Below are 14,707 nucleotides of genomic sequence, written 5' to 3' on the forward strand. Positions count from 1 at the left end.
GAGGGTATGTTTAACACCTTAGTGAGTTCGATTTACAACCATTGCGTATGAATGTGAATGTAGTGTAATTTTTAGGTTTAACCCATAAAATCCAAATGAAGTCAAAACCTACCCGCTTTACTTGAATTGATTATCCGTGTTTTCAGTTTGCTTTCTAATTAAGTTTTTAGTTTTAAAATTCTTGTTTTTTAATTAGAATTAGCTCCCATCAATCCAAAGAAATCGATTGCTTCAACTTGATAACATTAGGAAAACTTATTGCTTTGCTAACAATCCTCTGGGAATGATATCACTCATCATTTTATTAATTTGTGCGACTAGTATACTTGCTACATTTTGCATGTTGTAAGAAACACACATCAAGTTTTGGCGCCATTGTCGGGGACTGTTTTAAGTTAACATGAGTTTTCTTTAAGTTTAGCTAGATTGAAGTTTTAATTTTTGTTTTTAATTTTATTAGAATTGTGATATCAATTCCTTCACTTGGGTTCGTTCAGTTTATGCAAGAGCAAGACATCAACCAGTGGTTCCTGTTGACCTTGAGCTTGAGAGAGACTGTGAGAAGACGTAACAGAGAGAGAGAAAGAAGAGAATCTTGCTGTAGAATCTGAAGAAGTATTGTTGAAATGGCTGAACAAGAAAACAGGACACTGATGGAATTTTCAGTTCCCACGTAAGGAAGTGGGTCAAGTATTACTAGCCCTACAGTACAAGCAAACAACTTCGAGGTCAACCGGCAATCATCCAGATGATCCAGCAGTTGTTAGATTCACGATGATTTGAAGGAAGATCCAAATCAGCACATTGTAAATTTCCTAGAAATTTGTGACACCTTCAAGTCAAATGAGTGTCGGATGATGCTATTAGGCTGCGGTTATCCCATTCTCATTGGGAGATAAAGCAAATGGGTGGTTAATGGCATTACCACCGAACAATAACAACGTGGAATGATCTAGCACAGAAATTCCTGACCAAGTTCTTTCCTCCAGCAAATCAGCGAAATGAGAAAGTATCACATCATTTCTACAAGATATGCCGAGTCATGTACGAGGCTTGGGAGAGATACAAGGAGTTAATGAGGAAGTGTCCACACCAGGTTTGCCAGTTTGGCTTCAAGTCCAACATTTTACATGGTTTGATGGGTAATGTGCAAACCAGGTGGTATGCAGCTTCAGGAGGGGCCTTGCAGAATAAGACACCAGAGGAGGCGTATGAGTTGCTTGAGGTTTTGGCAAGCAACAACTACCAAGACCAAATGAGAGAGTTCAACAGGAAATCTTTGGGTCTTCATGAAGTTGATGCCTTCACAACCATCTTAGCCCAACTCACTGCACTTCAAAAATAGTTAGGAACTATGCAAGTAAACTCTATATAAGCACCTCACTAACATGTGAATTTTTGTGGAAACCTGTGAGCAACGAGTGTCAAGTTGGAACACCTTTGTTTGTCATCTTCATCAACGGCAAGTAAATTACTTGGCAGGAAATCAGAGACAATCGAACAACCCGTACTCCAACACATACAACCCGGGTGAAATCATCCAATCTGCTTGGGGAAATCAGAACCAAAATAACCAATGGAACCAGAGGCAAGTTCCAAATAACCAACCAGGGTGACCATCAACTAGAGTCAAAGAGTGACGAAGTTGGGATATGTTTGGTAAATTCATGCAAGAGACCACAGGTTTCATGAATGAGACGAGGACAAATTTTAGAAACCAAGGGGCGTCCATTCGGAATCTTGAGGTACAGATGGGCCAATTGGCCGAGAAGCTTAATGATAGACCGCAGGGTTCTCTACCAGCAATACAGTGACTAACCCACGTGAGCAAGTAAATGCAATTTCGTTGAGAAGTGGGAGAGTCTTAGAAGAGGTGAGAGATCCAGAAAGAAACTTCATCAAGAAAAATAAAGAATCTGATGAGGAAATTGATTGAAGAAATTGAAGCGAAGAGAAACCACCCAGCCTGAGGAAAGATGAGCAGAAGCAGGAAGAAGAAAAGAAAAGAAAGAGAAATTGCCATTCCCCGAGATTCCACCAGAGTTGGCACATCACACTCCACTCGTACCCTTTCCTCAAGACTCAGAAAAGAGAATCAGGATAAGCAGTTTATTACATTTCTGATGTTTTTAAAAAACTGCATATTAACATTCCTTTTGCAGATGCATTGCAATAGATGTGAGCTACACGAATTTCTTAAAGAATTTTATCGAACAAGAGGAAGTTGAAGATGAGAAAACGGTGATGCTTACGGAAGAGTGCAGCGCAATTCTCCAGAAGACTGCCCCGAAACTCAAAGATCCAGGGAGTTTTCTATTCCTTTGCACTATAGGAGATATAACCTTTGATCGGTTTCTATTGACCTAGGTTCAGCATTAACCTTATGCCTTTTTCTGTGTCAGGAAACTAGGAATTGTGAAGTTAAGCCGACATCCTACGCTTGCAACTTGCAGATCGATCAATAAAGCTTCCGAGGGGCATTGTGGGGATGTGTTGATTACGGTGGATAAGTTATTTTTCCTGCGGATTTCTTTGTGTTGGATGGAAGAAGACAAAGAAATCCTCTTATCCTGGGACGACCGTTCCTAGCCACCAGAAGAGCATTAATCAACGTTCAAGAAGGGAAGCTGATCATAAGGATGCAAGATGAAGAAATACATTTAATGTCCTTGAATCAATGAAAGCTTCACCTAAACAAGAGTCGTGCTTAAAAATCATGTGGGGATCAGTCAAGAATTGAGCCTTTCAACTGAATAATCCTAAGGTGGAAATTCAGAGCTGCAGTGTCAAATCGAATCAGTTCGAGAGTGAGGACCAATACGGAAAGGGTTGCGCAAAATTCCAAGACAAGCCTAGTTGAGTTTGAGTTCACATAAGGAACTGGTCTCTGGGGAGCAAAAAGGGTGAAGTTAGCAAAGAAAACAGAAGCAGTTGGAGAGAGAGGTCGAGCTACCAAAGTTATGACCAAGGGACGGAAAGGGTAGTGAAACTTGTAAACAGCCACTGTGTGAAAAAGATCATCAGCGAATGAGGCTCCAGTACAAGGGAAATTTCGGGATGTGATGTACTTGGATATTCCAGGCTGATTGAAGGATCGAGAGAGTCGAGCTTTCGACTATAAACAGCGCTTCTTGGGAGGCAACCCAGTGTTTTTAACTTTTTGTTGTCATTTTGGTTGTTAATTTTGTTTAGTTTCATTATGAGTTTTTATGCAGTCTTATGTAATTGTTTTTTGGGTGTTTCAGGTGAAGTCTTTAGCCAAATGAAAGTATGAAAAAGTTCCAGACTTCGTGGGGCGAAGAGCTTGAAAATTGGGTTAGTTCTGGCCTATTTTCCCTCGGCGAAGGAATTGTCTCACCGCGGCGGAAGAAAGTGAATAAATTTTTGGAAAATTGGCTAAGGCATTTCGCCGCGGCGAAGAAGCCTTGTATCCTCAGGAAGTTTTCGCCCTGGCGAAGAATTCTTTCTTCGCCGCGGCGAAACCTGGGAAATTTTTAGGGTTCATAAACGAAGAATGTCGCCGCGGCGAAGTTCTTCTTCGCCCGGGGATGATGCTTTTCTATAATACTCACTTTTTCTTTTTCATTTTCACGGCGCCTTGCATTTGAGTTGAGAGAGAATTTTTAAAACTTTCCATCTTTTGCTTCCATTTTGTTTTTCCAACCAAATTTCTTACTCTACAACATTCCTAAACACCAAAACAACCCTTTTCAACCACAATTTTCGCGAAAATTTCACGAAAATTTTTGGATCGAAAATTTGGGCTTTCTAATCTGGGCGTTTTGGTTCAATTGGTGGTGCACACTCTTTCTTGTTGGTAGATCTCAATACCCAAGCTTTATTCGAAAAATTTCAAGTTTCTAATCATAATCTAGAATGTTTGTTGCGATTGACTTGAGAATTATTGGGTGATTTGAGTTGTGATATTATGAAGACGAGAAGTTTGAATTAACTGATTGTTGAGTGTGGGTGTTGAATTTTTGGAGTGTTTGTTGAATTGAAAAATTGTAGTTTGGGGGTTGAATTGCAATTTTTGGAAGTGTGTGTGTTTTTGCAGGTTTGAAGTGGCTGTGTAGAATTAGGTCTGAATTTTTGGGTTTGTAATTTTGGATTGAAATTTCATTTGGAACAATGGCTCCGAAAATTAAGCAATTACAAGGCAAGGGCAAGAGTAAAGTAAGGGGAAGAGTGTGACAACCGGTTTGTGAACGATGAAGCCCGTAAAGATATGAGGCGGTAATCCAAAGAAAGGATAAGGGTTTTCATCCCTGAGCGTGGATTGACACGCAACACAATCGTTGGACTGGAGTAGAGGGGACGTTGGGACATGTTTATCGTGCTCCTGAACATCCGGTTGTAGAACCATTGGTAAGGAGTTTATGGCAACCTCCCGAAATGTCATGAAGATACTGTGTTTTGAAGAGGGGGGATGTGAATTTACGGCAAAAGATCAATAGTTCTTTAACCTTGCCGAAATTCCAATGATCAGTATGTGGGTTCAGAGATCATAATTTGATGAAGTATAATCCTGCCGGTCATTGCAAAACCGGGGCAAAGTGGAAGTGTTTAAGAAACAAAAGAAGACGCAAAAAGCGTGAACCGATGCTCGACTTGGCAATATTTTGTTTGTGCTAAAATTATGCTGGAATCACACTACAGCATAGTGACTCATGAGAAGGCGTTTTGCTCTACTCTATTGCCACAGGAAAAGTTTGATGTGGGAGACAAATTTTAATAGCGTCAGCTAGCATCCAAACAGGGGCGAGCAAGTTCTGTTTCCCGCATCTCATCACAACCTATGCCTAAAAGCTGGGGGTCAAGGTTTAGAGATGAGAGCAGCTATTCTGCGGCTCCAATTCTAGATTCGATTATTACAAGAACACCTTGACCAAACGGAAGCTGCCAACCACCAGAGCAGGGGCGAAAAGGCAGAGAACAAGCACTTGCCACATCATCCAGCTCCACATGTACACAAAAAGATATAATAGCAGATGATGGGGCTATGAAATAATGAAGAGACGCAGGATTGGATGGAGAGCAGACTCAGGATGCATGAGTGCTGACAACAGCTTTAGGAGCTCAATGTTGACACTTCAGCATACCAATGGGTCATTGGAACTCGGATGAGGGGATGAGCTCCGAGAGAAGAGGAAGAGAGAAGAAGAGGAAGAACAAGACAGCCGGAGCACCGTTTTGTTTTATGTTTGTTAATGTGTTCATTTAATTTCGTGCCCATTGAAACTTAAACTCAGTTTATTTGGTTTTGGATTCTGTTTATTTTGTTTAGTTGTTTAGTGTTTTTATTTGTATTTGTTGAAAGGTGAGATTAGTTTTTATATTTTCAGTTATTTGTGAATTTATCTATAAAGGAACACCACAGTTTATTGTTTTGACAGATTTTGGATGATGAAAAGTCCGAGAACGGTTGACATTGTGGAGCGCAATTCATGGATTGACCAGGGAGCATTCTCGTACCTTTATTGTTTATTTTTTATCTATTCCGATTTTGCATAATGGAACATTGGGGACAATGTAAGGTTTAGTTTGGGGGTAGGAATGAATTAAAACCGAGTTTAAGGGTATATTGCTGGAAACCAGTAACTGCCTTAAAAACTGCCTAGTAGCAGTGCTCTCAGGTTTAACAACGCCACGTACCTTAAACGAAAAAAAAAAAATTATTTTGTGTTATTTGTTTCTTTTGTTTGTTTCGTTTTTGCCGATGATAAATTGTATAAATCAATGATGAGAATAGATTGTTGAATTTTATTGTTGAGAAATGTTAACATTGCTTTAAAGTTTTGTTTATTGACTGGATTTTGATTAGGTTTGTTGAGTGTTCAACCACATTTTTCTTTTTTTGGCATGCTTAGATTTATTTATGCTGGTTAGGAAAGTCTTGATATGTGTGTGGATCTAGAACCTAGTTGAGAAATCTTGAGGGAAATTATGGATTAGACATGGTTGAGGAGATGATTTAGGCGATTTTGGAACGTTTAGCCTTTCATCCACCCCCCCATGATGAAATTTCCTAGTCACCATTTGAGCCTATTTAACTTTGTTTATTTTTCTTGGAAAACACAACAATTGTAATTCCTTTCCCTAAACACTTATTCCTTTAAGGAGAATTCGGTCTAGTGCAGAACAAAGAACGCGAGAAAAAGAGTGTACAATTAGAAAAGAATAGTTTGGGGGTTCGAGAAGAAAATGAGAAGCGGCCAAATGACTAGTGGGGGTTAAAAGAAAAGAAATCAAAACAAAAGAGGTAGTCCTCATTCAATTCAATTGTGTTGATGTAAAAAAAAAAAAAAAAAAAAAAACCACAATCTGCCTAGTTTAAGGTATACTGGCTGGAAACCAAACCCGCCTTAAAAACTGCCTAGCAGTATTTGGGACCTCGGTTTTAACAACGCCACGTACACCTTAAACGATTCTCCCCTTCTTGTGTATCCAACAATAAGAAGATACGCTTTAGGCTATGAATTAGTGGACATGTCTGGGTGTTGAGAGAAGTGTGGGTTTGATGTGATTTTAGTTTTGCTTTAGACACCGAGTTTCTCTTACTTTGTTTCCTATCCTTTTTATTGGAACTGCTACCGAGCCTACCGTTCAAGCTTTAAGACCTTTTGATTCTATCTGTGTTATTCCTCATTAGTGGAGAGTAGTTCGATATTTAGGCTTATGGAGTCTGCCACCATTTGATAAACTTTACATTTGTGCATAAAATAATCCGGGAAGTTGGAATGTGATTAAAGTGGGATCACCACTTGGTGCTGATTGAGGAAAGACAGTCGTGTAGCTTATAACTTCTTGGATGTGTTGAACATTTCCTGTTAATAATTTTTCACAATTTTTGAGACTTGCACTTCAGGCAATTCTTGTGGAATTTTGTTTTTTCATTTTGTTTTTCAGTTTTGTTGTGTGTTTTTGTTTTTGTTTGTTGTCTGTGTTTTCGTTAGTTTTGTACTGTATGCTCGGGGACAGCATCATCTTTAGTTTGGGTAGTTGATAATCCTTGATTATACATTTCATTGACCTTTTTTTGGATTTCAGGTACTTTCTAGTGCATTTTTGACCTGAATTGTTGCTTAATTCTTTCCTTTTCTGTTTCAGGTTAAAATGGACTTTTGAGCATAAGACAAATTGTTAGTTTTGACTCAAAATTAGCGGATCTCAGAAGATGGGAGATTCCGAAGCAGGATAAGCACGATGAAGCTTGTTCCCAAGGGAGAGCACGAGAATCGAAGAATCAAAGAAGAGCAAGCAGAGTGGCAGTTCTGTAATTTCAGAACTTTCAGAAGCTTCGCCCCGCGAAGGACTTTCTTGCCGTGGCGACGTAGCGAGCGTGTTATTTCTTCATCTCGTCGCCAATCATTATTTCGTTTTGTAAACGCACAGTTTCGCTTGTGCTGTGTTTTGGCTGGGTAATTTGGACGAGTATAAAGAATAACTTCCTTGCCAAGGGCTTGCTGTTTAGGTTAGCTCTTTTACATTTTTCTTGGATGACTTTGCGATTTTGGATTGTAAAGGGAGAAGATTCGATTCTAACTAAGGATTCTTCTTTTGGGGAGATTTCTTATCTTTATCTCAGTTTCATTATGTTTAACTTGATTATTTCCGTTTTTTCGTTTTTGTATTATGATTTAGCTATGAACTATCTATTTGGGTTAGGGTTTTGATTGTAGTTTGGATTTTATGGGTTGTGTTTGATTGTTTATTTCATATGAATGCTTTGGTTGTGTGTTTACTCTGAGTTTTAATGCTGTATTGATGAACATGATGAGATTGAAAAATATCATGTTAGGTTCTTGGGTATCACCATTATAGTATTGGATGCTAAGATAGATTCAAGAATTAATGAAATCATTGTAGATTCTGTTGCTTAATGAGTTTGAATTGTTAATCTTTATTTTGTTGGGTGCGATGGTTAATAAGGATGAATAGAAACATAGCCCGAGAGGGTATGTTTACACTTGTGTGTTCGATTTACAACCTGCGTATGAATGTGAATGTAGTGTAATTTGGTTTAACCCATAAAATCCAAAGAAGTCAAAACCCTACCCGTTTACTTGAATTGATTATCCTGTTTTTTCAGTTTGCTTTCTTTAATTAAGTTTTTAGTTTAAAATTCAATTGTTAGTTTTAATTAGAATTAGCTCCATCAATCCAAAGAAATCGTTGCTCAACTTGATAACATTAGGAAACTTAGTGCTTTGCTAACAATCCTCGTGGAAAAGAATGATACTCTACTCATCATTTTATTAATTTTTGCAACTAGTATACTTGCTACATTTTTGCATGTTGTAAGAACACGCATCAGGTTGGTAATTTCTGATAGCATTTTTTGAAATATTATGTTTTTTTTAACCCTATTTTGTTAATTTAACTAAACACCCCCACATAAAAGTTTATAAATTGACAAAAACACCCCCACCCCACCACATATTGCCACCCGCCCACCACTACCACATCACGGAAGGGACCAGAATCTATTGGAATGGGACGATTTTTGATTTGAGGATCGTGTGCTGATCTTCTTTTCTGACAAGATCCAGTGGATTTTGTCGAAAACGCAATCTGACCATAATGGCCAGATCATTGACAACGATGGCCAAGATTGCGCGCCGTGATGACCAAATCTTGCCATAGATCTGTCCGTTCTGTCATGTGTCATTACGGCAGTAGTGGTGGTGGTAGCAGTTGGTGGTTGCTAGCGGGTGAGTGGCGGTGGTTTGGGGTGTTTTTGTTAATTTTAAAACTTTTATTGAGAAAGGTAATTGTTAATTTTTTGGGTTAATAGAATATGATTGAATTTTGAAAAAACAATATGTATTGGATAGGATTTGATAAGATAGTGGAATAGAATAGGTGAAAATGTTGTATCAAAGGGAGCCCAGTCATTCCAAAACTCATAACCAAAATTCTTTTAACTCTATTTTGAAAAAACAAAAGTGGGGTGGTGTATTTCTCAGTAACACCCGCAATGGTGTTGAAGGGGTGATTGAGGGGAAGAGTGCGGAAGTACTTATCTCGCCTTCTAATTGAAGGCTCACCTTCTTTTTCTTCATTCGCTTCATAGGTTCCTCTCTCTGCGTCGACAAGCTCTTGATGGTTGGCCCCTTTACTCTCCAAAACCCAAATCCTTATTCAGTATTCTACTATTGTTTTAAATTAATTTAAGAATTTGAATTATTAAAATTGTGCTCTTAGCTGCAATCTTTTATTCTTCCTAAAGAGTGAAATGGTGCACTATGGTTGATTGGGGCTTTGGTGATGTTCCTCAACTTGGATTGTCATTTCGACATTTCATGCCTGCACAATTCTAAAGCATCGGATCATGGAAGCTATGGTAACCTAATATACAAATAATTTTTTTTTTTTTTTTTTTTGACATGGAAATGCTTACTTACTTTATAAATAATGTTTGTTTAAAATATTGTAGTTTTAAACATATTTGGAATTAATACGCTTATATAGGTTGTGGGGTCATGGGATGAAATTTTTTCATTCCATCCAAATCAATCAAAATCTCGGTTCTTGCAAGAGTAGAAACTTTGGTTTTTTAAAAAGGATTCCCAGCTTAAGGGATAACTATTTGTTACCAATGGGGAAATGAATAGCTAGTTTTAGAATATTATTGTTGTCATACTTAAACCTAACTAATATAACAAACCAATATTCATAACATCATAAGAAATTTCCAAAACCATGTGTTAGATTCTCTAGTTCTATTTTAGCCTCCTAAGTAGTTTAGGCATCTACTCTGGTGCAAATTTCATCCACATGGTTTATAGGAATGAGTTCCATTTGGATGTGCTTTATTACAATTTACCTGAAAAATTTCTCCAATTAAAAATATCATAGGTTCTGAATATTCAAAAGGGAAAGTATCATGGATTCGCTAAAGTTTGGTTAATTATATTGGAGCCATCCTGATTCTAGATTTTCTTGAAAACCCCAACTATTTGAGAACTCAAGTAGACTAAACATGCCTAAAGATATTTGAGTAATTTCACTGTCCAAAAGTTATGAAAATATTGATATTATTTTGAAATTTGTAACAAAGCTTATCTGTTCTATGTCTTTGTCTTGTCTCTCCGCCCTCTACTATCTGACTATAGCCAAACAAACCCTACTCCATTTTCCTCTTCACTACACAATTTCTTTTGATGGTAATATTTCATGCACCAACATTCTGTGAGACCCCGTCATCTTGGACCATGGGCTATCCCAGTCTTGGCCTACTACGGCCTCATGGGCTTTCCACATGCGCCCCATCATCTTGGGTCTCCCTCATCTGGATATCCCCACCCCTGCAAGTGGGTTTCTTTCGCCTTCCCCATCTCGAGAACACAAGACCTGCAGGCTAAGTTACTCATCTCTCTTGTCATAAGTACTTAGCTTGCAGGTCTTGTGTTCAAGAGATGGGGAAGGCGAAAGAAACCCACTTGCAGGGGTGGGGATATCTAGATAAGGGAGGCCCAAGATGATGGGTGCATATGGAAAGCCCATGAGGCCGCAATAGGCCAAGACTGGGATAGCCCATGGTCCAAGATGACGGGGTCTCACACATTCCTTTACTCTCTATTGAGAATATGTCTCAGCTAATGATTTGGCATGATGAGGTGGCTGCTGGTTTGGTAAAGGATTGCTGCATAATGGATGGTTGCTGATTTGGTGCTGAAAGTTGTTAAACGTGTGTGTTTCTAGATTTAGTCTTTGAAGTAGAGTTGGTCATGTGCTTGTTTTTAGGAGTAAGTTATTTTAGTAGTGAATAAGTTGTTAGTGGGGTCATGTTTAGTGTTTTTAGTAAGTTTGTTAAGTATTTCTGTTACAAAATCTTGTATATATTTGTTGTTGATTTAATAAAGATTGCGTAGTTTGCAGTCTCTATTAAGTTTTTTTGCATTATAGTTGCTTAGATTTTGTTCTTGCACAAATAAAACTACAAATTGGTATCAGAGCTCTTTTTTTCTTAAGCGATATGTGTGATGTCTGTAAGTAGTGTTATTTGCAAACACTAAATCAAAAAACAGAAACCTTGTTTTAATGGCTTCCAATGCATTCTCTCCAGTTTCTCCACCAGTTTTCACTGGTGAAACTGCACACTATCATACATGGGCATTTAGAATGTCTGCTTATTTGCAAGCTGTGGACCTCTGGGAGGCAGTCGAGGAAGACTACGAAATTGACCCATTACCTGACAATCCCACTGTGCAGCAAATTAAGGTTCACAAGGAAAGGAGAACTAAGAAGTTCAAGGCCAAATCATGTCTCCATTCAGCAGTGTCTGAAGCATTATTTACTAAGATCATGAACTTGGAGTCAGCTTTTGAAATATGGCAGTATCTCAGGGAGGAGTTTCAAGGCAATGTGAGAACAAGAAGCATGCAGGTGTTAAATCTCAGAAGGGAATTCGAGCTCCAGAAGATGAAAGAGTCTAAGACTGCCAAGGAGTATGCAGAAAGGCTTTTGAACATTGTTAACTGAGTGAGGCTTCTTGGAGAGCAGTTTTGTGATAGAAGGATTATGGAGAAAATTCTGGTGACCTTACTTGAGAAGTTTGAAGCCAAGATATTTGCTTTGGAGGAGTCTAGAGACCTTGCAGACATCTCATTGGTAGATCTTTTAAATGCTCCGCAGGAGCAAGAGCAAAAGAGACAAATTGGAGGGGATGGATCTGTTGAAGGTGTTTTATAATCAAAGTTACAGATCCATGAAAGTGGTAACGGCAAGAAGACAAAATGGAGGAAACACAAAGGTGTTGGAGCCAAGAGTAGTAATAGGAATGTAGGTGCTCAAAACAACAACAATAATGCTAGAAGGTTTCCTCCATGTCCTTACTATGAAAGGACTAATCACTCTTAGAACAGGTGTTAGAGCATGCTTGATTTTAAGTGCAATGGATGTAATCAGATGGGCCATGTGGAAAGAATTTGCAAGAGCAAAAGCAACCAGCAGGAGGATGAGGCTAAGGCTGTGGTTCAAGAAGAAGAAGAAGAGCAACTGTTTATTTTATCCTATTATGCAAGTAGTAGCTTGAGTGAGGCTTGCCTATATATAGTGGTTGTACAAACCACATGACGAATGATCTAAAGTTCTTCAGGTAGTTGGACAAGTCTGTCTTCTCCAAAGTCAAAGTCGGCAATAGAAAGTATGTTGAAGTTAAAGGTCGAGGGACTATAGCTATTGAAAGTGTTATAGGTAGTAAACTTATCAATGATGTTTTATATGTACCTAAGATTGACCAAAATTTGCTAAGTTTTGGACAACTTCTTGAGAAGTGGTTTAAGGTGTTTTTCGAGAACAAGAGGTGTATCATTAAAGATGCTGAGGATCAGGAAGTGTTTACTATAAAGATGAGAGGCAATTACTTTTCACTAGATCTCATGGAAGAGGAACGAGCTGCATATCAAATTTCATTAAACAATGTCGTGACATGGCATAAGAGATTAGGCCATTTTCACCATCAAGCACTCTTGTTTATGCAGAAGCATGAGTTGCTACAAGGCCTTCCTCCACTGGAAGATCACTTACCAAGCTGCAAAGCTTGTCAATATGGCAAGCAAAATAGGTTGCCATTCCCTCAAAAATCTTGGAGAGCCTCACAGAAGTTGCAACTTATGCATACTAACCTTAGAGGACCACTAAAGACTTCATCACTTAAAGGAAGCAGGTATTATATGTTTTTATAGATGATCTGACAAGAATGTGTTGGATTTATTTTTTAAGGTTCAAGTCTGAAGTGGCTGAAGTGTCTAGAGATATAAGGCTTTTGTGGAGAACCAAAGTGGCTGCAAGATGCAAATATTAAGGTCAAATAATGGGAAGGAGTACACCTCAACTCAATTCAATCAATTTTGTGAAGAAGCAGGCATTGAACATCAACTGACAACCCCCTATACCCCACAACAAAATGGAGTAAGTGAAAGAAAAAATAGATCGATCATGGAAATGACAAGGTGCATGTTGCATGGGAAGGGAATGCCTAAATTTTTTTGGGCAGAGGTTGCTAGAACTACTATTTTCCTCTTAAACAGGCTGCCAACAAGGGCTTTGGAAAATAAAACTCCTTTCCAAGTTTGGTATGGGTTTAAACCCTCCTTACTGAATCTAAAAATATTCGGTTGTTTGTGCTTTTCACATGTTCCTCAAGTGAAGAGGGACAAGCTTGATAAAAGGGTAGAGCTTAGGGTGTTTATTGGTTATAGCAGCTCTTCTAAAGCTTACAGAATTTTCCAACAGCAAACTAGAAAAATTCTGACCAATAGAGATATTGTGTTCATGGAAGAGGAACAGTGGAATTGGGATCAAAGTTAAGAAATTCTACATACTCGTGACAACAACATAGATGATCCACCTGTAAGAGGAACTAGATATCTCTCAGACATCTATCAAAAATGTAATGTTGTTGTGATGAAGCCTGAAGAGTACAAAAATGCTGAGAAACACCAAAGATGGGTGGAAGCCATGAAGGAAGAAATGAGAATGATTGAGAAAAACCATACTTGGGAGCTTGTTGATAAGCCCTAAGATAGGAAAATTATTAGAGTTAAATGGGCATGTAGAACCAAATACAACTCAGATGGTTCAATCAACAAGTATAAGGCAAGACTTGTTGTTAAAGGGTTTGCTTAAGTGTTCAGTGTGGACTTCTTAGAAACCTTTGCACCTGTTGCAAGGTTAGATACCATCAGAATGTTATTAGCATTAGCTGCACAAAGGGGTTGGAATTCTTAAATGGTTTCTTGTAGGAAGAGATTTATGTTGAGCAACCAGAGGGATTTGTGGTGAAAGGTCATGAGGACAAGGTGTATCTACTAAGGAAGGCTTTGTATGGTCTTAAACAGGCACCAAGAGTCTGGTATAGCAGAATTAATGATCACTTGTTAAGCCTAGGCTTTGATAAGATCCTTAGTGAAGCCACTTTATATGTGAGAAAGGTGGATTCTGACTTAATTATTATATCTATTTGTGTTGATGATTTGCTTATTACAAGAGGAAATGAAGAGCATATTAAAGACTTCAAGGCAGAAATGTTCAAGGTATTTGAAATGACAATCTAGGCCTGATGTCTTATTTTCTTGGAATAAAGGTGAGGCAAAGACAACAAGACATTTTCATTTGTCAAACTAAATATGCAAAGGAGATTCTAAAGAAGTTTCATATGTAGAGCTATAAGGCTACAACAACTCCTATGGTTCAGAAGGAGAAGTTTAGCAAGGATGATGGGTCTGACAAAGTTGATGAAAGGTTATATCAAAGCTTAATAGGTTGCCTGATGTATCTCATAGCAACTAGGCCTGATATCTTATATGATGTGAGTATGCTATTAAGATTTATGCACTGTGCTAGTGAAGTGCATCTTTAAGAAGTAAAGAGAGTTGTTAGATATGTGAAGGGCATTGCCAACTATGGTGTTCAGTTCTCACAGTGTTCAGTCCTGGAATTTCATGGCTTCACAGATAGTGACTAGGCAGGTTCAGTTGATGATATGAGAAGCACAACTAGATTTTTTTTCAGTTTTGGTTCAGGGGTTTTCTCATGGTGCTCTAAGAAGTAGGAGTTGGTTGCTCAAAGTATTGTAGAAGCTAAGTTTGTGGCTATTACAGTAGCTGTCAATCAAGTTCTTTGGTTTAGGAAGGTGCTAATTGATCTACATATGGAGCAGAATGAAGGCACAAAGATTCTGGTTGACAACAAGACAACA

At 38.4% G+C, this 14,707-nt stretch overlaps 1 protein-coding gene across 1 annotated transcript; it reads left to right on the forward strand.

Annotated features, from left to right (window-relative positions):
* The first annotated feature begins 11,526 nt into the window (after positions 1-11,526).
* Positions 11,527-14,368, forward strand: LOC116113618. The gene is made up of 6 exons (XM_031399770.1): positions 11,527-11,679; positions 11,914-12,028; positions 12,133-12,673; positions 12,730-12,787; positions 13,752-14,042; positions 14,171-14,368. The coding sequence occupies exons 1-6, from the start codon at positions 11,527-11,529 to the stop codon at positions 14,366-14,368; spliced, it is 1,356 nt and encodes a 451-aa protein (XP_031255630.1).
* Positions 14,369-14,707: the final 339 nt, after the last annotated feature.

This window comes from Pistacia vera, unplaced genomic scaffold, assembly GCF_008641045.1.
Source record: "Pistacia vera cultivar Batoury unplaced genomic scaffold, PisVer_v2 Contig686, whole genome shotgun sequence".
In the NCBI taxonomy this organism is placed as follows: domain Eukaryota; kingdom Viridiplantae; phylum Streptophyta; class Magnoliopsida; order Sapindales; family Anacardiaceae; genus Pistacia; species Pistacia vera.